We start from the raw sequence: 27,865 nt of genomic DNA on the forward strand, positions 1-27,865 counted from the left end.
GAGGATGTATGGATAAATGAACTCTCACTAGATATCATGTTCAATGCTCTACATGGTTGAAATATTTTTTCACTCCTACAAAAAATAAACATGATTAGAACAATATTCACTACTGCATACACAGCATCTCAAATAGGACTTGGCATACTGGGGCTGTGCAATAGATGCCTCCTAAATGAACATTAAATGAATGAATTGGTGGGTAGTCAGGAGCATGAGTTTACAGTTGGAAAGAAGTTCAGAGGACAGAGGAACATCTGGCTTACCCGGAAAGCACTCCCAGAACTAGGTTGAGAACAAAGAAGGATCCAATGATGATGAGGGGGATGAAGTACAGCCAGTTCCAGGTGGCTCCTAAGGCATCATTGGTCTGAAAAACAGAAAAATGGTTCCTTAATATTTTACCAAAACCATCTGCCAGAAGAAGGCCTCCAACCCTGAAACCTCACATATAGGGTGAAATAACAACACAGGGCAATACAATTAAACACTGCCTACTTCATTCTCAATTTAGTGTTACTGTGGATTAACTCATATTCCACATGTACATAGTAAAGAACACTGCATGAGCCTCACACAACATCCTTAGTAGGAATAGTCTAACACCCTCACCTAACAGCTGAGATAATGGAGTCTAGAGAGGTCAAGTACTCTTCCAAGATCATGCAAACAATTACTGGTTTTATAGTGTTTGGCGATGTCAGTTTCAAGCTTCTGCAGTCGAAATTGGACAAATTTTCAAAAAGTCAGAGGCAATCTGTGTCCATCACTCTATTCCATAGATGCTGACAAAAACCTTGACAGGAAAACAAAACAAAACAAAACAAAAAAACCTTGACAGGGGATCCCTGGGTGGTGCAGCGGTTTGGCACCTGCCTTTGGCCCAGGGCGCGATCCTGGAGACCCGGGATCGAATCCCACGTCGGGCTCCCGGTGCATGGAGCCTGCTTCTCCCTCTGCCTGTGTCTCTGCCTCTCTCTCTCTCTCTCTCTCTCTCTATCATGAATAAATAAATAAAATCTTTAAAAAAAAAACAAAACAAAACAAAACCTTGACAGGACTGCTGGGGAGACATTAGCATTGTCCACATTTTGCTCAGCCCTTGATCCTTGGCTCTGGCTTTCTTTCTTCCATTATAGTCCAATAGTATAGAGCTGGCTCAGATTTGGCCCCAGCAAGGCTCTGGACAGAACAAGGAATAAATCTAAAGAGTGATCCTTTTTACTCTCTCTAATGCTAACACACAATGAAGTGAAAAGCGCTTGGAAATCCATATTCTGGATTCTTATACTACAAGTGAGATGCAAGGCCCTTAAACGGTGGGGGGTTGGGGCAGATTACACCACTTGGCTTAGCAAAAGCAGCAACTCTTAGCAGGATGTCTAATTAGGACGTAGAAACAGTTTGGGAGCATTTTGAAAAGTCTTCTCTAACATTTGAGCCTCTCAACTAAACTTCACCTTGACTCTCTCTCCCAATAGTCAACCCCAAATCTTTCTAAATAGTCTCCTTGAACTGCATTTTGTACATGCAGGGCTTTGAAATCTCCTCATCCCCACACTGGCCCCTCACACGCAAACTTTAATTCTCATTTGAAACAGTTAAGAGGTAAAAAAAAAAAAAAAGAAAAGAAACAGTTAAGAGGTATTTTATTTTCAATTCACTGGAGAAACAAGGCCATCAAACCCAAATGCCATGCCTAAAATTCACGGGCTAAATCAGTAACATTAAGATCTAAACTCAGAATTTCTATGGCAAAGTGCTTCTCTGTCCCTGTGATTTACCTTTTTTTCCCTCTCATTACTAAACTTTGCAAACATATTTTGATTCATTGTCCTTATGCTTCCTGTGGACTTCTAGGACATTCTATCTTTTCTCTCAAAATTATTTAATTTTCTTTCTGCCTCCTATTCAACTATGTCAGGCCACAGAATACAGCTCCCCACTGATCACAAAAGCTATCACTGCATAGTAGATTCTTCCATTGAAAATAGCTTTTAAGGCAACCTCTTTCACCAAACCTGTGCCTTTTGTTTTGCCCCCACACAGTTCAGAGACAGATGATTGCAAATGAAGCAGAACAGAAGTTAAAAACACCTTCTGAACTGGATGGGACGAATGTGGGGATCTGCCAGTTTCAGCGTGTAAGATCTAACTCTTTCATTCAACCAGGTCTGGTCACAATTAAATGCAAGCAGAGAAGATGCGGACCAGACCTCAGAGAAAACGTCTCTTGATTATCAGAAAGAAGATGCAGAAGAACAGATGTTGAAGGCCAGCCTCAAGGGATTTTAATGAACTTAGGAAACGATTTTTTTCTGAGACAGTTAAGACATGGTCCTCCCTGTAAGCTTAAGGATGGATTATATGACCCATGTATAAATAGCTCTATCTTTATTCATGATTACAAAGGCAACATTTTGTAAAGACTGGTTAGCTTGGACAGCTCACCAGTGGTGCACCAGACTGACAAGTTTCATCTACTATATGCCTTAGCCAGTGCCCCCTCCCCACCAAGTATTCTTTGGGAGCAAGGACGGAGTCTGGTCCCAGCACCCAGATCAGGGCTCAGCTGCAATACACCTTAGCTGGTGCCAGCGATAGGAATGATGAAATTGTGCCGTGAAGGTATCTTTGGTCCCAGAAGTGACTGAGCTACAGTTTGAGGATGGCTAGAGCAATTTCAGTTGGGGGATGATTTGCCAGAGATGCTGTAGAGTGAAAAGCATTTCCCAAATAGTGTTCTTCTCATTGCTAGTCATCTGTAAGATGTTAATGTGTTCCGTGGAAAATAAGCTTCTGTAACCAAAGAAACTGAGGAAACACAACAGATTAAATTTTCCCCATAGCCTGTGAGAAGACTCATGAAAGAAACATTATTAACTTTAATATCATTTCATATACTTCCTTGATTATGAAACTCCCTGTTTTGAAGCAAATCTATTAACATATGAGGAAATACAGCCTATGAAATGCAGGGATAAAAGGACTCTCCTCATGGGCCTAACGTCTGGAACACACTTCCCAATTCTTCCAGAAAAAAAACAATGACAGACAGCATCTCCTTATCCATGTGTTGTGCGAATGCTTTGGCTTTGGTTTAACACACCTTAAGGCAAGAACCTTAATTGTCTGTTCATTTCTCTACCTGGTACCTAATGAAGTGATTGGCACACATAATATCTGGCTCAACTAATCAACAGGCCACAATTTGAATAAGAGGATTCCTGTACTTAAAATGTAAACCCCCCACTCCACAATTTTTCATTCTGATATTCCCCTCCAGCTTTGTCTGAATTGTTGTTTTTTTTTTTTAAGAAAAAATGTCATCCAGTATGGTACTAGGCCCTGTTTGATGAGAAAAAGAGGAGGAAGGGGAAGAGAAGAAGAAAGACCGGGAGGACACCACGGCCAGAGGCACCATGCCCTGCCGGGTGATTACAGATAGCTGATGGCTTAAAGGTTCCTTTGGAGGAGGCAGCTTGACAGCTCTCTCAGATTATTCACAAACCTTTTAATAGACTTGCCACACCCTCTCTACACCTTTCTCCTCTCCCTCCTGGTTCTTCTCCTCCTATCTTTCCCTACCAGGAGGCCTCACCCTCACCTCACAAGCCTGTCAATGGATCAGTGACAAATCCAGTAGGACAAGGGGACATACCTCAGCAGGAAGTGGGCAAAGGGCTTCAAATTTTCCTCCTCCAAAATGGCAAGGTGCTTTCTGATGCTAATTAGAACTTCAATCTCCTTCTGACTCATCATTAGGAAAACCTTAAAACTGTCCAGTGTAGGAGAGACGACTACTAAAGTGTCTTTTGAGACTAAAAGAGAAGAAAGTAATCGACAAGTCTCAAGTGAGCAAGTGCCCTGAAACCATGGGAGGTGGGAGTCAGGACCACCAAGGACAGTTGCCAGGGCGACCTCAGAGTTGTGACTGTGTTTTCTCTCAGGTGTCCATGTGTCTGTGTCACAGCAGGAGGGGTAAGAGAGGAGGAATACTGAGGTGAGGAGGAGACATTCTCTGCTGCTTTCTCCAAACCCTTCTGCTTCTGTGACTCTGACAAGCTGCATGTGGGACCATCACACTCTACTTTCCCCAGCAACAATTCCTTCAGGATTAGAGGGCAGCCACGCTGAGGGCTCTGAGCAAGATCCCGGGGGAAGAGACCCACAGTCTTTAGAACATGTTCTGCTGGATTCTGGCCCCTGAGTCTCACAATGGAACCTCCCCTACCCAGATGGCTGCTGTGGAGCAACTAAGTATAAACCAGGCTCCTCCCTTCAGAGATGGGTCTGCAAGCCGTGCCAGCGTCTTCATGCCCCACCACTCATGGAACACCTACTCGTTGTCAGCCATTACACAGAAGAGTGTTTTCCTCCGGGGCAACATCCTCTTAGTTAAGGCACTGATTATCCTTCCACCCAACCCAGCCAGGCCCCTCGACTAGCAGGCTGGCTGCTCTCCATCTCTCTCACTTGCTGATTCCCTGAGTGACACACACATACACGTGTGCATGATGGGGGTAATGACAGAGAAAGCAGTCGGGGGTGGCAGCCCACCTGCACAGGGAGTGCTCAGCAGGTACCAGTCCTGACACCGTGAAATGTGTTCCTTTGGGAACCTGCCTGGCTGGGGGTGGTGAATGCACCCACTCCCTGCGTAAACAGGCACACATGGCAATTATCACATTAATCTCTGGAGGACTGGGGGAAATGGTAGAAGGTGGGGTGGGAGGAACAGGATTGAAGAGAAAGATGAGGATGGAGACAGAAAGATGAAGGGGGGGGTCTTATGATTCTTCTGGACTGAAGCTATATCTATTAGGTTTCTAACAAGGTTCCATGGGGCTCTGTAAAAAATGACAAAGGGCCTCTTCTATGTATATACCTTGCACAGAGCAAATCTGACCAAGAAAGCTAAATGAGCTGAGACAGGGGAAAAGGAGGATACTGATTCTAGGGTTCTTTCAGGAAAAAAGGCTATCTCGGACACACCTGCTTCCCAGGCTGGAGACAGCCTCTGCTGGCAAGCCTGGGCTGGCCTATAGCAGGGTTTCTCAGCCAGGAAACTATTAGCATCTTGGGCTGGATAATTCTTTGTCATAGGGTAACCCTGGATAATTCTGTCCAGTGTGGTGCATTTGCAGGATCCCTAGCTTCTACTCACTAGATGCCAGTAGCACTCCCCCACCTGTAACAACCAAAAGTGTTTCTGGAATTGTCAAAAGTCCTGGGGGGTAAAAGCAATTTCTAGTTGAGAACCACAGGCTGAGAGGCTCTGTCCCAAGAAGAGTTCTTCGGAATCACCAACTGATCTCACTCAGGTCAAGACATGGTTGCAACCACCACCCTAGACTGCCAAAAAGACCAGCCATCCATCTCAGCAAAAGCATCCGTCCAAGACCTCTGCTAACCACCCCAGGAAGAGAAAGTTCAGGGAGGACAAGCATGGGGAAGGAGAGAGACAGAAGCCAAAGGCCAACTCCAGCAAATACCACGTTTCCTAAAGGCGGCACACCAGGTGTCCCCCAGCTAATGGCCCCTCCTTGATTCTGCTGCATTCCAGCACCGGAGGGTGACAGCTCCTCTTCCACCCTGAGGGACCTGGAATTCATGTTTCCAAGCTGAAATGCCATATTTTGTTCAACAGATTTGTGGATCACATTCAGCCTCGGGTCCTGGCCCTTGTGAAACACAGCCTAATGGGGGACCTGCATGAAACAGATCAGCACACACACACACATATGCCCTTATGCCGTGTGCTGTGAAGGGGTCACGCTGCAGCAGGGATGCCAAGGGGCATCCGATCTGGTCCAGGTGGTCAGGAAAGGATTTGGCTGAGGCTTTCAGGGAAAAGAATCCCATGACGTCTAAGACACTACCTTGGCTGAGACGGCAGAGGCCAGAAAAGCAGAGAAAAGGTTCATTATGAAGGAGAAACAAAAAGGAGAAAAAAGTGAAAATTAAGGAGTGCCATGAAGTGGGGGACATATGAGAAGAAAAATAGGAGTCAGGGATGACCTCTCAGAACGAACTCCCACTGCTTTGTAATAGCAGCCCCCATGTTCCTATGTGGATGTTATATTGACAAAATCAATGAACTGATGTACAAAATTGGGCATCCCTTGATGGATTCATTTCAAAGTGTACCAAGCCGTATGAACAGCATCCAGATAACCCGGAGCTTCCCTCCTGTCCTGTCCTAGGCACCACCTCCTTTTCCTCCTCAAATATAACATTTTCCTGACTTCTATCATCATCAGTTATGTCGGCCTAATTGGACAGTCACATCTGAACATTTCCTTGCATATGCTGAGCCATCCATGATCCCACTTTGCTCAGGACTGAACTGCACTCAGGCTTTTACATTCAGAATAGCCCTCTCCCACTCAGTTCCTAACCAGCTCCACTCTTGCTCTCACCAACCCGGATGTTGGTGAGATTCCCATCAGGAATCCTTTACTGCATCCTCCAACAGGTATGTCCATCCCCCAGCAGCTATGCGTGTTAGCAGCTAAGGGCTCACACCTGGGCCCTTCTCTGAAGTATGCCCTGGCTGAGAGACCTGCCTCACTTGGGAGTTTATGCATGCCCCTGGAGTGGCGATGACCTATAACCAATAATGAACTGATGTAAGGGTATCAGTGGCCCAGCCCCTTCTCTGGGTGGAACCACCCTGTGTTGCAGTTCACACTCTGGAGCTGCCTGTGGGATCAGGCTGAGGTTGAAATTTTTGAAACCACATCTCATGTTTTTCCCTGACTTCTCCTGCTTCGCTCATATCCTTACAGTTTTCTCTGGAAAACGGTCCCTTGATAAATCATTGCCACAAGAATCTGTCCCAAAGTCTGTTGACAGGGACTCTGACTGAAAGCATTATACACCTTTCTTATCAGGGCTTTGCCCAACCTTACAAAGCAGCAGCACCCAACCCCTGAGTCACAGAGTTGGATATTTCTAGGTGCAGAGCCATTTATACCCCTCTGACCATGCTCACATTTTAGAAAAAGGATACCAGGTACAGCCTGCCCTACAGCCATTGGGCAGTTAAAGGCATATGGACTATCCAACCTGGTTTCCTGCATACCAGGAACTCCATCCCTGGTCTTGGAAGAGTATGAGAACATACTATCCGATCCATCATTTGGTGGAAGAGGAAGCTGAGGCCCAAATAAGCAAGGTGACCTACAGTCACATTTTAGAACCATAAATGGTCAACTGCTTCCTAACTCTTGACTCTCCATATCACATTTACTCCCAGGTCTTTAAAAAGGCAATCTTATCCATACTATTACCACCTTCTGGGGGGAAAGCAAAAATAAATAGGAAAGCCAACACTAGGACCTGGCAGCCAGAAAGTAAGAATAGTCTTTCTCCCTCTCCCACCCCACAGGCAAGAAAGAAGGGTGGAGGAGCAGGTGGAAAGAGTGAGGACAGAGGGAGTTCCAAGTAAAACACAACCACCTGCTGCCACCCAGCAAGGAGGCTGAACCTGTCAGTCCTGAAGGCAAAGCATCTGATTATGTCTCAGCTCCCTGAGCATATTTAATCAACACTGCAAGTATCCCCATACAAACAAGCTCCAAAGGCAGCAGCTGGCTTAGCTAAAGGCCCCGTTACAAATAGTCAAGACTCTCTATACTTTCTGGCTGTTCCAAACCCCCCAGATTTGATGGCCAGCAGTACACACACACACACACACACACACACACACACACACACACACACACACACACACCTGCCAGCAGGGAAAACTGCAGAACAGGTTTGGCAAAGAAAGCCAGAAATAACCAGCAACCTCAGCCTAGTTCACAGGCAGCAGTAGGACGCCCAGGAGACCAGGGATAGGATGAGCTGCAAGCCAGGCAGCTCTGCTCAGGATCACAGGCAAGTATGGCCCCGTCCTGGACATGGGTGGTGATCACCACTGGCACTGAGCAGACAGGCACTGACGCATCAGTTGAAAATCCCTCTGCACTTATGGGAAGAGGACTCAAATGAACACCATCACCCCGAGAGAGGGTGAGTGGTGCCAGGAAGGCAGCCCTGACTGTCTGTGTCCATAGAAGCAAGGGCCTTAAAACCCACATGGCTCAGGGCCCTGTTATCCCTTAAATCTCTTTGGTTAAATCCTTATAATTTATCCTGATGCTTATCGTGTCGCCCCCCCCCCCGCTTCTGCGCTCTGGCCCAGAAGCGCAACATGGAGAGAACAGGTCATTTAAAGAAGGTAAGTGCTTACATCTACCAAAGCTGGGGCTGCATTGCACAGGGGCTCAATATTCTCTCCTCTCTAGTTTTGCAGGTGTTTGAACATTTCTATAATAAGAGGTTTTAAGTTGTCCCCAAATAAAATCAAACAGTTTATTTAAATAGTTCAGGGTTAATGAACAAATTTTAATAGAAAATCCTCTTTTGGTCAAAATAGTGAAAAATGTTATGGGGCAGGGAGAAATGACAGACTTTTCATTCTTTTCATCCTTTTCTATACTTTAGAACTTTTCCTGCAGTAACTTTTGTTTGTTTTTAATAATGAGAGAAGACAAAGACTATCGGGGGAAAAACAAGAAGGAGAGGGAGAGGGAGAGAGAAAGAGAGAGAGAGAGAGAGAAAGAGAGATCCTCCTGCACTGCGACCCAAGGTGCTAGGCAGGCAGACATCTTCAGAGCCACTGAGAAGCCAGGACAGAGGCAGCTGACCCCCTAGGCTAGGCCATCCGGGCTGGGATGCTGCTTTGCTCTGGGAGCAGGTGAGTGTGTTATTCTGACCACAACCTATGCAAGCTGGCCAAAGTAGGTAACTGAAAGAGGAAATTAAAGAGGATGCCTCCTGTGATGATTAGCTAAAACACATCACCCCTTCACCCGTTCTACAGGCCTTACTGATGAGAGACTTGATGTACTTTTTCAAGAAATTCAGGAACCAGCAAATGAAAGAGGACCGAGTCTCAGAAGACTGTTCCTTTGAGGCTCAGGAACAAAAGGTACATGAGGCTGATAGACCCTGTACACTGGGAGAGCTTTGTGGAGGGTTCATTGCATTCCAGAAAGACTGTGCTGATGATATGAAAACAGGTCTTCCACCAGTCACTAGCTGATCTCCTTAGGGATCAATCCTTCTAGCTATCCTTATTTATTGCTCTTCCATTGGTCCCCTGTCCCCTCCAGCTAGCCAATCATGACTTTCCGTTCCGTGTAAGTACTCAAATCTTTATTATCTTGCAGATTACAGAGATAGGACTCACAGCATCTTGCACAAACCCCTCACTTCATAGGTGAAGAACTGAGGATCAAAGCCAGGTGACTCCAACCAGTTGGCTACAGAAATAGAACTGGGACCCAGGACTTAGAGCCCCCAGTTCACTCCACACAGCACTTCTACACCACTTGGTTCAGTACTAAAGCTAGGTACACATGGCCCTGTGCCCTCTAGTTACTTTGTATATAATTAGTCTAGTCTCATGACCTCATATGGAAGCTACATCAGGTTGAAGACATTTTTGATGCTGTCTCTCACTTTTTCTGAACATTAAGAGCATGGAGTTCAGACCTATGAATACTCTTACCTGATTTAATGAAGAAAGGAGTGAGATCATGGAAGGCTTCCTGGACTCAAAGTAGGAGGAGAATTTAGATTGGCCAATCAATGGAGGAAGAGGGTCCAAGGAGAAAGAAAGGGGTGAGAATGATGAGGCCACAAAGCATTGTTCTTGGCAGAAGTTTGGAAGGACAGGTCATGGAAGACACTGAATGGTGGCCTCAGTGTTCATTTGGATTTGCTCACTCCCTATGAGCTCTTCCTTCTCCCCTCTCCTTTCCCCTCCCTCTGCCAAACCATGAGTTTAAAACACTGCTCAACCTCTACAGGCTTCCCCTAAGCACATCACTGTACTTCACTCCAGAATTCCCTCCGCACTTAGGCACACCCCATAGTAGTATATTCATTCAACACTTTTGAGAGTGTACTCTGCACAAGATGAATGAGAATGGAAAACAGTCCTCACAAGCCTTGGTATCATAACGAAGGCTAACTCATGAGTAGAAATACCTATAATAGAAAAGAGAATATTAAGTGCTGCACTTGAGTTTTTATTTGTACTTATTTACAGACTTTTTAAAAAATATATTCTGTTTCTTTCACATATTGATTCTACCTTCCCGTTAGGGTTAAATGTTTCTCAAAAACAGAACTGTATCTTTTATTTCTCTGTTCACTCTGCTAATGCCTAGGATATTATTCTTCAAACAAGAGATTCTCATAATGTCATTGACTAATGGGAGACTATACCACCACTAGCATTCTTTTGCTTCACAGGCCAATAGAAGTTTCCTTCTCTGGAAATAAATACACCACCTGTAATAAAATGGTGTTTCTGTTGAAATGTAGCAAGTACACTTAGCTAACAAATATTTAGCACAGCACATAAGAGGAGACATTGAAGAAAAAAGGCTTCAAGTAATCATTTTTCTTGGCTTTCATTTTCCTCCACAATGGCTTCTAAGCAGGTGAACTGATTTATCATTGAACATTCCTATTTTAATTAATGATTGTGTGTAAAACACTATGCAAGGCTGGTAGGCTCAGTTGGATCCCTGAAGAAGCCCCAGGCCACTTTCATTTATTTTGTGGCCATAGGAAGCACTCCTACTGCCTAGTAAGAACAGCATGAAAGCAAGAAACCATGGCATTTAAGTCTTTGCATCTTCAGAATCCAAGATATAGCTCTGGAAAACATGCTCAGTAAATTTTTCTTGATATTAGTGACTATAATAAAGAAATATTCAGTCCTTTGTGCCTACTTATCATCTGAGGTCCTGTCCTGAGAGTATATGGGTAAGGTTCTCCACTCTGGTCCCTCTGGATTCGAGTTTCTTAAAGCACACTGTATTACAGGTGTACTCAGGGTATTGCTCTACTCAGCTGTCAGAGTCCCCAGGTTGGTCACCTTTACTTATAAGCAGCCTTATCCATTTACCCCAGTGTTATACAAATATTATTTTCTATGTGTGCCATGATGTGAAAAAAAATGGGAATAGCTGTGCAAGATTACCATCTGTTAGGGACATTGAGGAGGGAATTCCTCACTTGAGTAGGTGCCTACATCAGACAACAGATGTGAGAGCCCTTCCCACTCAGACCATATTCCTCACTTTGCTTCTCCTCTCTTTCTGGACTCTCATTCTCAGGTTCCAAGTCTACCACCCCCCAAACCCTTCTCTTTTCTCATCTCTTGATTTTTTACTGTCTGGTTCACTCTGCTGCTAGAAATTCTACTTGTTTTGCCCCTTTCCCCTAAGATACACAAAGTTCATTGCAATTGAGCATTCCCATTGGCTTTGGGGTATAATAAGGTTGAAATAGAATATGGACAATAAAACAATAATGTTCACTGTTTCCCTAATCTAGCAGTCACTGGAAAGAATCACTTTTTGCTTTCACCATTCTTTGCAGAACTTTCTTTGCTGTTCAGTAGGATGGAATGTCCTAAGATTAATGACGATAGGTGACTAATACAAGAATGTGTATATAAGCTATTGAAGGGCAGATCCAACATGGACCCAGGAAGACCTATTTCTGGAAATATGAAGAGGATCTGATTAAAACATCCTCATCTAAATACTTTCCTATGACTTATATCCTCACACTCCAGTGTAACTGAGGAGGAAAAATAATCATGGCTTCCACATGTTAAGCATCTACTCTGTTGGATACTGAGCTAGGTACATAATATACATTAACTCTAATCTTCACAACCATGTGCAAGGGAGGTGCCATCTTAAATTTGCACATTAAAAACAAACAATAGCAACAAAATCCCAGCTTAGAAAGGCTAAGGGATTTGCTGAAGGTGCTTCAGTCGATATATTGTAGAACCAATATCCAAACCCTTGTTTGGCCTCTTCTCAAAATATTATGCTGTGTTGCTTCTTGCCTTGGGGGTGGGCAATAAAAATAACAATGTTGTTTTAATCTGGAACAGACCTGAGATCAGAGTTAGGATGCAGGTATTTACAACAGCAATGCCAGTAGAGGAAATAGTTTCCGACCTACTGCATGTCTTCATCCTATCCAAGTGTTCTATTGTTTCAACTCCTTTGATATGTTTCCCTTAGCTCAGGGGTTTCTTTTGGGCCTCAGACACTTGATATGGTTGCAAGACTGTCACAGCTAGTTCCCTGGTTAGTAGGCAACCGCCACTCCGTTGCCAGGGTGACCTTGTAAAGTAGGACAAGTGATTCTCAGCCACGCAGTTGGCTTCAGTCTTCAGAGCAGGAGAAAGGTGTTCTTTCTAACCAACATATCTTACTGTCTCTCCTCTGCTTAAAAACCTCCGATGGCTGCCCTTGCTAAGTCCCCTCCCAAGACCAATTCCAGCCTAACCATTCCAGTTCACCCCATGGCTGCTGCCTCTACCTACCAAGCCACATGACCATGCCCTGCTTCTTGTAATTCCCTCTATTTCATGTTCTTTCCTATCTCTCTGCTTTTGCTCATGTTCTCTATGGTGCTTAGAAACCCTCTCCATTTTTTCCACCTGGCAAGCCTCTGCACATACCCTGGTTAAGTGTTATCTCTGCCAGGGAAACCTTCCCAGAGTCGAGCATTCCCATCACTCCCTCCACTTAATGCTGTCATACTATCTAACTGTGGACTGTAATCAGTGCTTGCTCATATATCATTCTCCTCTGCAAAGCTTGATAGCCCTTAAGAGCAAGGAATAGATCTCATTTGTCTAGGCATCTGCCCCAGAACCCAAATTATCTCTCAGTAGGTACAAAGCAAGTGTTTGTTGAATGAATAAATAAATGAATAAGTTAATAAGCTGAATGCATGGCTCTGATTAAATCCAAGGCAAGCAGAATGGAGAAAAGAAAAGATGAGAAGAAAATTTCTCAAAGAGTTAATTAAATGCCTAGAAGTCTCTTTCATTGCTAAAAGGGCAGAGTGAGTGGATAATTTGAGGGAGTTTATCAGGGATTATCACTTAATAAGCCCTTCCCAGGTGTATCTTCCAGGAAAGACTTCATCCTCTTATCCTCTCTGGAAGAAAACAGGCTGTCTCACTCTTAATTCTGATGAGCTCAGGAAAGAATTAAAACAAAACTGCTAAGACTCTGCCTTCCCATCCAGTTACAGTTTCAGCTATAAACTTGGGTCTGAGGGAGATAGAAAATTCAGACTGGACACTCAGCATGAATGGAGACTACAGTTCCTGGAGGGTCCCAAAGATTAGGGGAATACTCCCTGATCTTGGAATACCAACAGATAACCAGGTCTCTCAGGACTGGAGAGGGTATCTAAGAGGGGAGAGGACTTGGCTTCAGGGGACGCAATAGAAAGTGCAGCCTCTCTGGAGGACACACCCAGCTAATGCTGACAGCACCAGGCACATAGCATTTGGGCACGAACATGGTAGGGGGTAAAGCATCTCTCAGGGAAAGTGGACCCGGCCCTCTCAATGGCAAAGCTAAGTTTCAAATTCTAGATCCTAGTTTGAGGGTCTTCCCTCTTAAACTTTGTGGAGTAGAGGTATTCTCTCTGCTGGGATTGCTTTTAAACCTCAATCTCGACAATTCCCCTTCATCATCTCCAAAAAAGAAGGAAGGAAGGAAGGAAGGAAGGAAGGAAGGAAGGAAGGAAGGAAGGAAGGAAGGAAGGAAGGAAGGAAGGAAGGAAGGAAAATAAGAAAAAAGGAAAGAAAAGGAAAGGAAAGGGAAAAGGGAAAGGGAAAGGAAAGGAGGAGAGAGGGAGAAGGAGAAGAGAGAGAGAGAGAGAGAGGGAGAGAAAAGGCACTTTGGTCAAAATCCTAGTCATCCTTCAAGGCCTTTCTTCTGCCCCATCTGGATGAAGTGATTCCCTGATTGCCCAGCTAGGGTTGCTTCCCCTGGCTGGTGCCCCAGGCTTGCTCAGGGGATCTTGCAACCCCCACATTCAGACCTACCTGCAAATCATTCTCTTGGCTAAATCCTGGTGATTAATTTAGTCTGGAGGGTACAAATTTCCCAGGCAGATTGTCTGATGCTCAGCATGAGGTTACAAAATATGGATAATAAGAGGCAACATCTTATTGCAAGTACTATGTTCCTTTTGCCCACACTGGCACCTTCAATCTTCTAAAAAAATCTTTTGAAGTGGATGCTAATAACAATAGTCTTTTTTCCCCCCAGTGAGGAAACTGAGGTACAGAATAGTTGAGTAACCCATCTGAGGTTGCACAGAGTATAAGTGACCAGGCTACAGCTAGCGGTCTGACCCCAGAAGTTTTCATCAATACATTCTGTACTTGGTACAGTTACTGAAACAGAGGAAATGTTCCACAAACATTAGATGTTAATGCTATTTAAATAGGTTAGCCTCAGCTCCCTTCCTTTAACCCTTGGAAAAGAGGGGGGAAAAAAAGAAAGAATCACTTTATATGAATGAATCAATTTGTATTCATCTCATCTAAATATTTTACTTCCCTTGTGCAAGGAGATTGGTGCCTACTTCCAAAACTTTTTCATTATTTGTGGGTTATTACAATATTTATCACACCATATAATAGTTACTTACTTGTCTTTCCCCCATACAAATCTGTGAATTCTTGGAGGACAAGGTTTTGTGTTTCTTTGTATAGAGAGTAACGGCCACAGTTCCCTGAATAGGTAGGTGCTCAATAAACATGTATGAATGGATGACTGAGCTAACCAAATCATTTAGAAACAAAACACAGGGGGAATATTCCAGCCATAACTAGTTCAACCTGGGTAAACATAGTCTAGAGCAATGGTTCTCACAGGGGGGCTCCTGACTCCACAGCATTAGTATTTTGAGGGGCCTTATGGGAAATGCATGTTCTTGGGTCCCTACGAAGATCTTCAAATCAGAACTCTGGGAATGAAGCTCAACGCTCAGCAACTGTGTTCTAGCGAGCTCTTCAGGAGACTCCTGCTAACATTTGAGAAACACTGGTCTAGGAAGATTAAAAAAAGAAGTCAGCCATGTGTAGCCTCAGTTGCTGAGGTATCCAGAAGTAAAAAGGAGAGAAGTATGAGGAAGGAGAAAGCCTGAGGTTGAGTAAGGGGGAGGAAAGATGACAGAAGGGTGTGGGGAGAGATGGAGAGAGAGCATGAAGGGAGTGGGTGAGGAGGAGAGACTGATTCACCTTGAAATCTCCTAGGAATGAAAGGGGTTCATGCTCTAAGCTAGGTGCTGCCATAGCAACGGGTACAGCGTCTCTCCCTTGTACCCCACCCCCAGGATGGCCAGGCATAGACACACCTACGCTGAGGCCTGAGCCCTGCAGAAGGATCTGAGCTTGAGTTGGAGAGATGCCGTGAGGGAAAAGCTTAAGGACAAAGCACCCCACATCAGCTCTGGTTCCCAGCTGGCTCCTGCAAAGGCTACTTCTTTGTAAGGGCGGAAGACAACGCAACGTAGAGGCGCTTGATTTGCTTTAGGCTCATAGTCTAACACAGCCTGGCTCAGGCGGATGGCTCGGCTGCCCTGTGGGACACTGTGAAAAAGAGGAGTGACTTAAGAGGAAAGGAAGGGAGCCCATCGAGCTCCAGGGTTGGAAGCAGAGGACAATGAAGCAGGGCTAAGAGAGGAGGCAGGGATTTGTCCAGAAGCCGGGAGAGGAGACCAAATGCGGAAAGGGCATATCAGCATAATGCACCTGAAGACTCAAGGCCACAGACTCTGGCGGAGAACAGAGGGATTAGGAGGAACGGCAGGCTCATGAGCTTGTCCCAGCTCTTTACTGGGAATGGCTGAGGCTTCCAGGGCACCCACAAACTGGCTTCCCTAAGGCAAGATGGAGGCTGCGGGAAGAGGACACTGAGATAAGCCAAACGCACAATGCTCCGTGCATTCGATGGAAATAACTTAGTAAAAGCGAGCTTAAAGCCAATTAGACATTAAAAGTAAGATATAATTGCTGTTGCTATGTTTGTTTCCAAGAAGAACTTTTATGATTAGACAAATGGGTAGCATTAGAATTCTGAGCAAACTGTGTGGAAGACTTAGCCTCGCTTTCTCTCTGTGTGATAGAAGAAAGTAAATGTCAAAAAGATAAATCAATAAGCCACTACTATGTTAAAGGAATCTGCCCTCAGAAAATCTTTGTGCAGCCTGAACCCCTTCTAGGGGGCAGGGAAGATGGGGAAGAATGTGCAGCCTGAACCCCTTCTAGGGGGCAGGGAAGATGGGGAAGAATGTGCTGAGAGATTTCTCACATCTGATTTAACCTTCAAAAGTCTGATGAAGTTGTCATTATTACCCCCATTTCATGGAGGACAAAACCAAACTCAGACAAATAGTAAAACAAAGAGCCAGGATTCAAACCCATGTCTGCCTGACTTCAAATACCATACTCATTTTTCTGCAACAAAGGACATGATTCTGTTTACAATAAAGGAGAGGGGAAAGAAGCAGTGGTCCATACATAACCCGAGGGCTGTGATGTCTATTCCAGCCAGAATGGGATGTCTTTCACTGGGCAGGTTACCTCTGTGAGACATTATAGGATAATGAGAAAACAGTGGCCTCATCTCTTATTAGTTGTGTGACAATGGGCAAATTATTTAAATGTTCAGTGCCTCAATTTATCAATTTGTATAATGGAGATGATAATCCCTATCATGGAACAGTGCAATTTGCAGAAATAAGAAGTACAGTCTGATAGTTAACAGTCCATCATGAGGGATCCCTGGGTGGCGCAGCGGTTTGGCGCCTGCCTTTGGCCCAGGGCGCGATCCTGGAGACCCGGGATCGAATCCCACATCGGGCTCCCGGTGCATGGAGCCTGCTTCTCCCTCTGCCTGTGTCTCTGCCTCTCTCTCTCTCTCTGTAACTATCATAAATAAATAAAAAAAAAAATTAAAAAAAAAAAAAAAAACAGTCCATCATGATATTAGCTGCCCAATCTTAGGTAAGTCACTCACTTTTTTGCCCTTCATTGGCTCACCTTTAAATTGCATGGATTGGAAATAATGTAGTTAAAACACTCCCTATTCTGCACGTGGATACTGTGTTCTTTTTCCCAGAGAGGACACACTCCCATCCCCTGCTGCTAGGAACTTCTGCCTGAGGCAGCTCACAGCTGCACCCAGCACTGGGACTGCCCTTGAACCACACATGCCTGGCTTGCTCTGCGGGTGTGGGTCAGTCCCTCCTCTGTTGAACTCTGACCTCCTGGCTTCCCCAAAGTACATTCTTTTTTTTTTTTTTTTTTTTAAGATCTTGTCATTTATGAGAGATACACACAGAGAGAGAGAGAGAGAGAGAGAGGCAGAGACACAGGCAGAGGGAGAAGCAGGCTCCATGCAGGGAGCCCGACTGGGACTCGATCCCGGGACTCCAGGATCATGCCCTGGGCCAAAGGCAGGCACCAAACCGCTGAGCCACCCAGGGATCCCCTCCAAAAGGGTATTCAATAAAAATTATGCCTGCAATTCTCTGGTGCAGAAATGGCTTCCAGGGACCTCGATCTAATATCTATATCTTAGACAGCGCTCAATAAAGAGTAATCGGTAATAGGATTATCATTGTAGCCTTCAAACTCAAAACACAGTGACAATGTATATGCAACTCCTGGAAGCTTTATAAAATTGTTGGCTGGACTGAATGTTTTTTGAGGAGAAGGACTGTGTCTTGAATGTCTTCACCTTTCCTCCAAGCACCCTGAAGACAGCAGATCCTTTAGGAACATATTTGACTTCTACAGCTATATTTCTATTCACCCCAGAATCAAATCAACCTGCATGGGTCCAGAAGGTACAAATTTCATTTCCACAATATTGACACACATGGCTCACAATGGTGGCACTCAGTCTCAGCAGCAAGGAACTTTATAAATGAAGTCCCTCTGGAAGAATAACTGTAAAAATGGGCCACACAAATCAAGTAGGGAGTGGATGATACAGACTATTACCATCGGCTCTTTAAAAGTTAAATATTAAACCAAGCTCATATCTGTAAAGATGGGTGTTGTGGACCTGATCCTCCGGTATCCCCCTGAGGCATATACTCGTTGGAGGACAGCTGATCCCAGCAGAACTGTCTCTCTGCCCCAGCTCCTGCCAAGGTGACAAAGAAAGCCCCTGACTGCACTCGGGATACACTCTCCCTGGGCTTGTGGAGTCAGACAAGGGGCCCGGCGAAAGGGGGTGTGGGTCAGGTGTTTTCTCCTGGGGGCCCAGCCAGAGCTACCAGGAATCACAAAAGGTGGGCAATGTAAGGTTCCTCAACTCTCTCCTTTCAGCTTGCAGTGAGTGGGGATGAAGTAGGCATTTTAAGAGGGGAGTTTTTGGCATGGTCCTTCAAAGCAGAGGATCTGGCTTCTCACCTGCTCTGGGATTCACTTCCCTCTGAGGAGCATCATCTAGCTGACAGGATGGTGGGAGTTCCTGGGCCAAGGGGTCCATCCTCACCATCCTCATCTGGTCTCTTCCAACCAGCCCCTGCCTCTGGGAACACAGCCCCAGGCATGCCCTAGGTCCTCCAGCACTTCAGGCATCTATCAGCTTCCTGAGCACCAATGAGACCCAAAACACTGTGCTGGAGGGAACAAATGTCTAGAGAATACCCCTGGTCTTGGTCAGCCTAATATCCAGTCAGGGAGATCAGAAAGTGCAATGACTGAAGGCATAAGAAAGGATATCCCCAAAATAGGACATTCAGGGAGGGGAGGATAGGTTCTGAGGGTCTAAGCAGTCCTACAAAACTTTCCCAAAAGAAAAGGAATCCTGGTAGAACTGGAGAACTGGAGGGTATGATGCCGAGTGAAATAAGTCAATCAGACAAAGACAATTATCATATGGTTTTACTCATATGTGGAATGTAAGAAATAGTGAAAGGGACCCTAAGGGAAGGAGGGAAACTGAATGGGGAAAAATTAGAGGAAGACAAACCCCAAGAGACTCCTAACTTTAGGAAAGGGTTGCTAGAGGGGAGGTAGGTGGGTGGGGGGATGGGGATGGGTGACAGGCACATGATGAGAGGAACACTGGGTGTTATATTGTATGCTGGCAAATTGAATTTAAATTAAGAAAAAAAAAAAGTCATCCTGGAACCTGAAATATTCGAGCTCCTTAGAGAGAAGTCCATTTGCAGCCTGAGGCCTCCCATGTCAGCCCAGGCTTATTAGCACACAGCCAGGCTGCAGGACCGCCATAATCACCTAATTAACCCAAAACTGTGCACCTGGCTGGCACCCTGCCACCATGGGCACCGAGCCCATGGAAATGTCCCTATTGTGCAGAGTCAGGCTCCGCTGGCTTGTTCTTGGAGAGTAGGCCTCCAAGGAGCAACACCCAGCTAAGGGTGACAAAAACCAAGCTCCTTCTAGTCAGGCCTTCCAGCTACCTGAGGGCAATTCCAGTAGGTGCTGGCCCATCTGGCCTAGGAAGAATTAGGTCAGAATTAGAAAAGAACACTACTACTGCCGAAGGTGTGTGGGGCTCAAAGCCAGTACAGGCAGAAAGCCTAGCACATAGTAGGCAATCTTCCTCCCTCCCTCCCTCCCTACTAAAATAGAGAGATATACATACATATACACATATATTCATTTATTTACATATTTATTCAAATTTTAACTAAAGTGGCTTTGCACTCAGCAGGGAGTCTGCTTAAGACTCTCCCCCTCCTCCTTCTCTAACAAAGAAATATTTTTTTAAAAGATTTTATTTATTTATTCATGAGAGACAGAGAGAGAGGCAGAGACATGGGCAGAGGGAGAAGCAGGCTCCCTGCAAGGAGCCTGATGTGGGACTGGATCCGGGATCCCAGGATCACTCCCTGAGCCAGAGGCAGACGCTCAATTGCCGAGCCACTCAGGAGTCTCAAGAAATAATTTGTTTTTTAAATAAAATAATAAAAGTAAAAAAAGAGGGGTACCTGGGTGGTGCAGTTAGTTAAGCATCCAACTCTTAATTTTGGCTCAGGTCATGTTTTCAGGGTCCTGGCATTGAGCCCGCACCAGGCTCCTTGCTCAGTGGGGAGTCTGCTTAAGACTCTCTCTCCCCCTCCTTCTGCCCTTGTGCCCCCTCTCAAATAAATAAATAAATAAATAAATAAATCTTTAAAAAAATAAAGTCTAACAAATGTAAGAAATGGATGAATGAATAAATGTTAGAATCTAATAGTAGAGAAGCTAAAACAGGTATAGAGGGTAGTGTCGATTTTACTACTTTGTGCTGTGGGATGGTGAGGCAACAGGGAGTTCACCTTACTTGATATTGTGTAACTGTTTTCTAGCTGGTTTGCTCAACAGTAGCAACAAAGCTGTCCTGATCAGTTCTCAATTTTGATGCGCTGATGTCTGCTTTACCTGTGAAGTTTTAAATTGCAAAAGCAATGTGTGTGAGGAATAATTGATACACTACAAAAATGTGGGAAGAAAGAGTTTAGTCTCCCCTCACCTCCACTCTCATCCTGCTGTGTTTACATAAGTGTTTATAGCCTGATGTGGATGCTTCTCCCACCGATCCCCATCTATGCACATTCAAACTTACATATAGTGTCTTGCTATTTTTTTTAGATGGAATCATCTATATATGTTACTCTTAAGCTACAGCTTGCTTTTCTTATGTAAAAACATGAGGAATGTCCCTCCAGGACAAACACATAGATCAAATTCATTGAAATACATGCGCACACATATACCACACAGGCATGCACATATACAGAACCATAGCAATGGAATATTCTACTAATCTCACTACTGATCATGTTTGTTTGGTTTTGGTTTTGATGCTGTAAAACAAGGCTGAACTACTCTCCTTTATATATTATATCCTTGTCAACCAGCCTTCTTATTCAATAGGTGGAAGTCTCAACAATGGGTTTACTGAGTCAAAGGGAATATTAGTTTTCAATATTAATTCCCCTAAAGGTTGTAGTAATCCACCAAATACCAGACACCACCAAATCCACCAGAAATTCATGACTGCCTTTTCTTCCTCATGCTCACAGATGTTAGGAGCCTTAAATATCGGCCAATCACACAAAAAATAGATCCTATTTAATTTGTATTTTTCTGAAATTAGCATCATTTCAGGTGTTTATTACCACATAAATTTTCTTTTCTTTGAGTTGCTCGTTCATATGCACTATCCTTTTTTTCTAGGCAGTTATCTTTTTCTCATGAATTTGTAGAGGCTCTTTGTGATCAGTTATATTAGAAGCTTATTTTGGGACGCCTGAGTGGCTTAGTCAGGTGAGTGTCCAATTCTTGGTTTCAACTTAGGTTCATGATCTCGGGGGTCATGGGTTTAAGCCCCATGTCAGGATCTGCACTCAACAGGACATCTGTTTGAGGATCTCTCCCTCTTCCCCTCTCGCCAGTCATGCATGTGCACACACACACACTCTCTCTCTCTCAAATAAATAAATAAGTCTTTAAAAGTAAAGCAAGCTTGTTTTGTGTCATTTTTCTTAGTCTATCAAATATCTTGATATTATTTATGGTGGGTGTCCTCTGCCATTGAAAAAACCTGTAATATCTATATAATTATTTCTTAAAGTTACTGAATCAAAATTAGCATTCCTACTGGAAATTAAAAGATTCATATTCTTTTCCTTCTTGGTTTTATTTAGGGGTGCTCTGCTTCACGAATACTAAGATTTTGGTATTAGAGGCTGAATTTACAAACTGAAGTAAGGTAATGCATATTACAGAAACTTCACAGGTGTATTTGACAGAAAAGTTAGGAGAAAATAATTGTAAAATATCTCCTCCCAACCATTAGAGAAACAAAGGTTGGAAACAAATTTTCACCGATCTTCACTCCATGTAGAAGGCTAAGCAAAAACTATCCACTGCTGAATGCTTATCCCAATGCTGAAACTACTCAACACCAAAGTCCTTCCAGCCAGTGGATCCTAACCAGGCCTTTGATCTTGGTCATCTTTGGGTGTGCATCACCCAAGCCAGCTCCTCCTCCTATCTTTATCTCCTTCAGTGCTCCGCTCAAACACTTACCGTACCCTCATTTCTCTAGACAGAGGGACTCTGTGCTATCATGGGTCTCCCTGCATCCCCCAGCATTGCACTTACCTGTGGTTTGGTAATTATTTACCTGTCATGCATATTTATATTCCCAACACCTAGGGAAAGAGAGCAAAGCAAACGGGCAAGAAATCAAGAAAGAAGCACTAAACTCCAAAGCCGAATGTTCACAGTTAACTGCCAACTCAAGATCAATCAGGAAAGAATGTTAAACATTGCTGAAATTACAGGGTAAGTTAATGAAGAAAAAAAAAAGATTCAATTTACAAAAAGCTGATTGACACACTAAATGTCAAGAACATGCCTGGTTCATAAAGAAAGGCCCACCTACGCTTCAGGGTTGCTGAACTGCCATTCTCCAGCTACCATGTTTCACTCTGGGACAAATGGTTTATGGTCAAGGATAAAGTCTAAATATTCATTTCTCAGACTTTTAATGAGTTTTGGAATGATGACTATCACTTAGCCCTGACTGCAGCCAATTTTCTCTGAGTTAATCTTTTTTTTTCTCTGAGTTAATCTTGACATCAACACCCCACCTAAAAGACTTTTCTATGATTAAAAAAAAAAAAAATGATTCATGTGATAGCATTCACTTCAAGCTCACATCTTCCAGAAGCAACATATATTTAAATTGACTATAAGACTACAAAGAGGGCAGCCTGGGTTGGCTCAGTGGTTTAGCGCCACCTTCGGCCCAGGGCATGATCCTGGAGACCCAGGATCGAGTCCCACGTCGGGCTCCCTGCACGGAGCCTGCTTCTCCCTCTGCCTGTGTCTCTGCCTCTGTGTGTGTGTGTGTCTCTCATGAATAAATAAATAAAATCTAAAAAAAAAAAAAAAAAAGACTACAAAGAAGCCTGGCAAGGAGCTCCCAGGAGAAAGGATTTCCAATTTTTAATACAAGAAAATTATTTGGTTGCACAGAGGCCTTCTTTAGGAATAGAGCCCGTTTCCTCTATAATTGCTGTAGTCATTTACTTCCTTAGTCTCATGTTTTCTCTGAAAGTGTTTTCATTCCTGGGGGTTGCTAAAGAATCTAAGAAAAGGAAAGTTTCCTGAGCCACCCCCAATGATCAGAGCTGGACACACACCTTTATAGTAGGACAGCTGAGTTTTTCACCTAGAGCAGGTTCGAAGGTTATTGACATTGGCCAGTCATCTAAGGGACACAGACCAGCCCATCTTAACACTTCATCACTTCATCTAGCTTCTTGGTGATTTTTTTCTTTTCTAAAGAATATGACTTAATCAGTCTTATGATTCCGGCTTCCAGCATTACAGAATATGTCTAAATGATCTCAAATGTGAATTTCATAATACAGAAATAATTTAGTTCACTTTAGTACTAAAATGAATATGAACTAAATGTCAATAACAGGGTGGAAAAGGCTAGACAGAGAAAGCAGAGGTGGGTTGACAAGACATGACACTAAAACAATGAAATTATTGTATCATGATTCAGAAAAGTTTAGCAACCTTTAGCCTCACCCACTGGATAAGCATGTTAGTGACACAGCTTAAACCTTACGATTCCTAATTTCTAATAATTAGGAACGCTGTGGAGAAACCTGATGCTCCCAGAAGTATCTACCACCTTGAAAGGCCTTTTGCTAAACTCTGAAATCTCTAGACAGTATTCCCATATACCTGAACTACTGTGCTGGACTGATGGGTCCCCTCCAACCCATCCTGGGACCACAGTCCATTCTGCCAATCCATGGCTCTGTTACGGACTTCCTCCCCTCAGAACACTGCAGTGGTTACACTCTGCTCACCAGCTGGAGGCTGTGAGCACAGCCATCTGGGCCCAATGTACTTATCTCTCCCTACTCCCTAATAGGATCCCTGCTATACATCTGAACTTGACCTTTTACAGTCTCTGAATAACATATATTTTCTAGATACAGATGCTATTTCCTCCAATTGAGATATCCACCTTACAAATTCTATCCATTGCTAACTCTTCCCACAAGATATAAGAGTTCAAGAGCTGTGAATGGCTATCCATCTTGAGTCATAATTATTTGTAACCCTCGCAGAACTTGTAACACTGTAAATGCTAAATAAATGTTTACTGAATGAGATGGATAATGTTTGTTGCAAAGAGCTGAACTGAATTTTGAAATTTTTCATTGTTCTTTCACCCTGTTAGAATGTTAATTAATTTTTATAAGATTTTGTTCTTTTGGTCATAAAAGCAATACATGAACATTTGAAAAGAAAAGAATAAACAGAAAAATAAAAATTATCCACAATCATCACCTAGAGATAACCACTCTCATTATCCTCTTAATTGCACATTTTACATCAAAGCAATTAAATAAATTTACATATGGAAGTCCTACGCCCTGTGCATGTTTTCCTGAATTTAGATCAAGTCACATACTCTGTACTCATCCAGCATTTGGTTGACCAGAAATCTCTGCCAATGAGCACTCCTACATATCAACAGTACAATGCAAACAGATGTTCTTGGTGATGACTTTGGGCCCAGCAAGTTTCTGAAGTGCCTTCTCTGAATCACAAATTCATAGAACTTTATTTCTGAGAGTGACCTCAGAAAACATCTCTATTAATGTCACTTTCCCCTGTCCCAAGCATTTGGTAGACATAGATAATCATTCAAGCTACTCTTAAAGATGAGTTTGGACATGATCCAGAACCCTTCTCCAGGCAACTATGTCCATCGACTAAAAACTGTATGCAGTGTGAACCCTGGTTGTCATCTGAGATTCCATCCCTTAATTTCTGGATGCTAAAAGGTCCTGAGAGAAACTAACTTCCCAAGATCCAAAAGCTCATGAGGAGCAGAGCAGAAAGTAGAATTCTCTAGCTTTGCTTTAATGTCATTTGCTTCATATCACACACCTAAGAAAGATGAGATTAGTTTTATATTATTTGAGTTTAAAGCATATTTTCCTTCAGCTTTTTTCAAAATTCATAATCTACAAAATCTATACAACAGTCTTAAGCACTATATTTGATTAAGCAGAAATTTGTAATTTATGAAACCAAAAAAATATCCCTGCTTCAGACAAGTCTCCTAATCATTTAATCATTCAGCAAACATTTGAGAACATACTCTGTCTACCCTCTGCCAAACTCTGGCAGAAAAAATAATTAAAGGTTTAGGCTTTGTCCTTAAGGATCTTACTGTATAGTTTTTAAGCAACCACTTCAGATTCTACCCTTTTATCCTCTGGATCCAGGCTAAATGGACTCCCAGAAAAGGTGCTGGGGGAAGTGAAGAAAAGAGAAGGATAAAGTGTGGAGTAGGGAAGAGCTTCCCCACTGTTATGGGCTATACTGTGTCCCTCCAAAGTTTATTTGTTAAAGTCCTAACGACTAGCATGACCACATTTGACTGTATTTGAACACAGAATGCATTAGAGAGGTGATAACATTAAAAATGAGGCCATTAGGGTAGGCCCTAATTGAATCTTACTATAGACACATGAAGGAATACCAGGAATGCACACACACAGAGCAAAGACCACATGAGAACACAGTGAGAAGGTGGGCATCTGCAAGCCAAGGAGAGAAGCCTCGGGAGAATCCAAATCTGCCAACACCTTCATCTTAGATTTCTAGCCTCCAGAACAGGGAGAAAATAAATTTGTGTTGTTTAAGCCACACAACCTGTGGTGATTTTGGCTTCTCCAGCAAACTAATATACCTATCAGCTACTCTAACACTGCCCTCATAAACAAGGACAGTTCAATAATGAAAGAGCCTCGACTCCTTGAAAGAGAACAGCCCTTGACTGAGCCAAGAGCTGCCTTTCCAAGACACTGTGGAAGACTCTTGGGGAAAGGAAGTAGAGGATCTTACTTGGGATATGCCAAGCATAACTTGAGAGTGGAAACAGGCTTGAGGCAGCTCTGATGGATCAGTGCCAAGAAGAGTTGGTGGAGCCCTTGTCAACCAACACATCCAGGAGACAACAGTAGGGACTCTGACTCAAGGACAGTAATAATTAGGCTAGAGAGATCCTGTACTGAATGTCTTCGATCAGCAGGGTCTTGTATGCCCCTTGAGGAGGGCATATGCTCATGGTGGGCCTGGGCATGACCTCACCATGGCTGACAAAGTTGACTCTGAGAGTAGATGGTCCCTTACCAGACATTGTAGAAACACAGATTGATACAGGCAAGGGCTCTGAAAAGGTCAGGGCCCACCCCATGAAAAAGAGCTAGTAATGGAAAACATCCCTTTCCCTTCCTCCTCATATTACCAATACTTTCTGCAGGGTTTCCCATGGCCTCAGAAGACATACACAAAATGCAGCACAAGACAACATGAGAGCAGAAAAGCATCATGTCTGGAGAAATCGATTAAGAGCTTGAGACATGTCCTGCCACTAACAAGCTGGGTGGCAAAATTGGTTCTTCACACCCTCTCAGCATTTTGGTTTTTTACTGTAAGATGAAGATGATGATGCCAATCTCAGAGGGCTGTAGTGAGAATCAAGTGTGATAATATATGGTCATGTTTACAACCACTGAGGAGTTCCATAAATGCAGATATCCTAGCAATTATTAAATTTACTTTACTACATCTCTTTCTGCTCATCCAAGCTCTGTCATCTTATTTGAAGGTTGACTTGCAATGTGGACATGGATTTTATATTCAGCCAGACTTTGAGCCATTAAGGGAGAGAGCCCTCAATAGGTTCAAAATTTTTCCTGTTTCCCCTTTATAGGTGTCAGAGAACTGCGGGCTCAAGCAATGAAAGCACTTAACAAGCATCTATTTGGCTAATACACAGTCAATCTCTGGTCCCATGTCTTTCTGTTAACCCTAACAGATTAACACTCTCAACTCTTCTCCTTCCTTCACTTCACCACCAGTCCTCTCATAATCCAAGCCAAGATTGCACAGTGGTACCAAGACAGCTTCCTAGAATATTATTTTTAAGACACTCTCATATGTTAAAAAAAAAAAAGTTAGCTACTAACTGCCCATAGGACAAAGTTTCTAACTCCTTAGCTTGACATTCAAGGCCTCACATAATGCAATACACCAGGCAAACATTATTACCACTACCTTCCTGCATGAGTCTTCCACTATGGGGAGTGTGACCTGCTTGTTGATGCCAGACAAGAAGTTTATAGTGAACAAGAAGATAGGTGTTAGACAAGCATGAAACAAATGACCATATCATACCCAATTCTGCCTTTTTGCTTTTGTTCATATTTTGTCCCTCCTGGAGTGTCTCACTGTCTTGGGAGCACTGACTATGCACACAGTATATATATATATAGTGCTGGTTAGAGTTATGTACTGCCCATACAACCACATATGGGAGCTTTTCTCCCCCTTCTTTAACTTGAGTGTCTCCACTCCTTGGAGACCAGTTCAAGCCTCACTTCCCATGGGAACAAGACTTTTCTGACTTCATGACACTCAGAATTCTCTCTCTTCTCTGTGTTCCTCAGGACACAAATTGCCTTCACTGTGCCTTTGCTACTAGCATCCTCCAATTTGCATTTATCATTTGAATTTCTGTGTAAGCCCACTGGATAATAAGTCCTTTAAGAGAAGTCTGGGTCTTTTACCTCTTTGCACCTCTGGTACCCACCACATTGCTATGAATGCAATGCAACCCACTTGGGATTCCTTCCAAGGAAACACCCTCCGACAACAAATTGGGAGAAGCTATCCTCCCAGTTTCATGGGCAGTGCTGACCAGTCCTAGTATGCTTTGATCAGTCCCATCCGTGCTCACTCTGGCTCGTTTGTCAACTCTATATCAGTTTCACCTTGAGATGAATGAACCCTAAGAAAAACAAGAAATGAATTCAACTGCACATGTCAGCCATATCTCAACATGTGGATGAGGGGGTGTCAGCATGCTGAAATGACATTATC

The 27,865-nt window shown here is 43.6% G+C and overlaps 1 protein-coding gene and 1 long non-coding RNA gene across 12 annotated transcripts in view; one reads left to right on the forward strand and one right to left on the reverse strand.

The window, feature by feature from the left end:
- Nucleotides 1-27,865, reverse strand: part of CACNA1E (calcium voltage-gated channel subunit alpha1 E) — a 381,746-nt gene that overhangs the window by 148,061 nt on the left and 205,820 nt on the right. For all 11 annotated transcript variants that reach the window (XM_077902060.1, XM_077902055.1, XM_077902065.1 and 8 more), the window contains exon 8: nt 267-370. In XM_077902060.1, the coding sequence (XP_077758186.1) occupies nt 267-370 (104 nt within the window). The remainder of the gene's footprint in view (nt 1-266; nt 371-27,865) is intronic.
- On the forward strand, nt 4,713-26,520 carry LOC144316291 (uncharacterized). The gene is made up of 4 exons (XR_013382133.1): nt 4,713-6,478; nt 8,876-8,983; nt 22,094-22,222; nt 26,244-26,520. It is a non-coding gene; the product is annotated as an uncharacterized LOC144316291 (long non-coding RNA).

The sequence above is a fragment of the Canis aureus genome, chromosome 6, assembly GCF_053574225.1.
Source record: "Canis aureus isolate CA01 chromosome 6, VMU_Caureus_v.1.0, whole genome shotgun sequence".
NCBI classification, from domain to species: domain Eukaryota; kingdom Metazoa; phylum Chordata; class Mammalia; order Carnivora; family Canidae; genus Canis; species Canis aureus.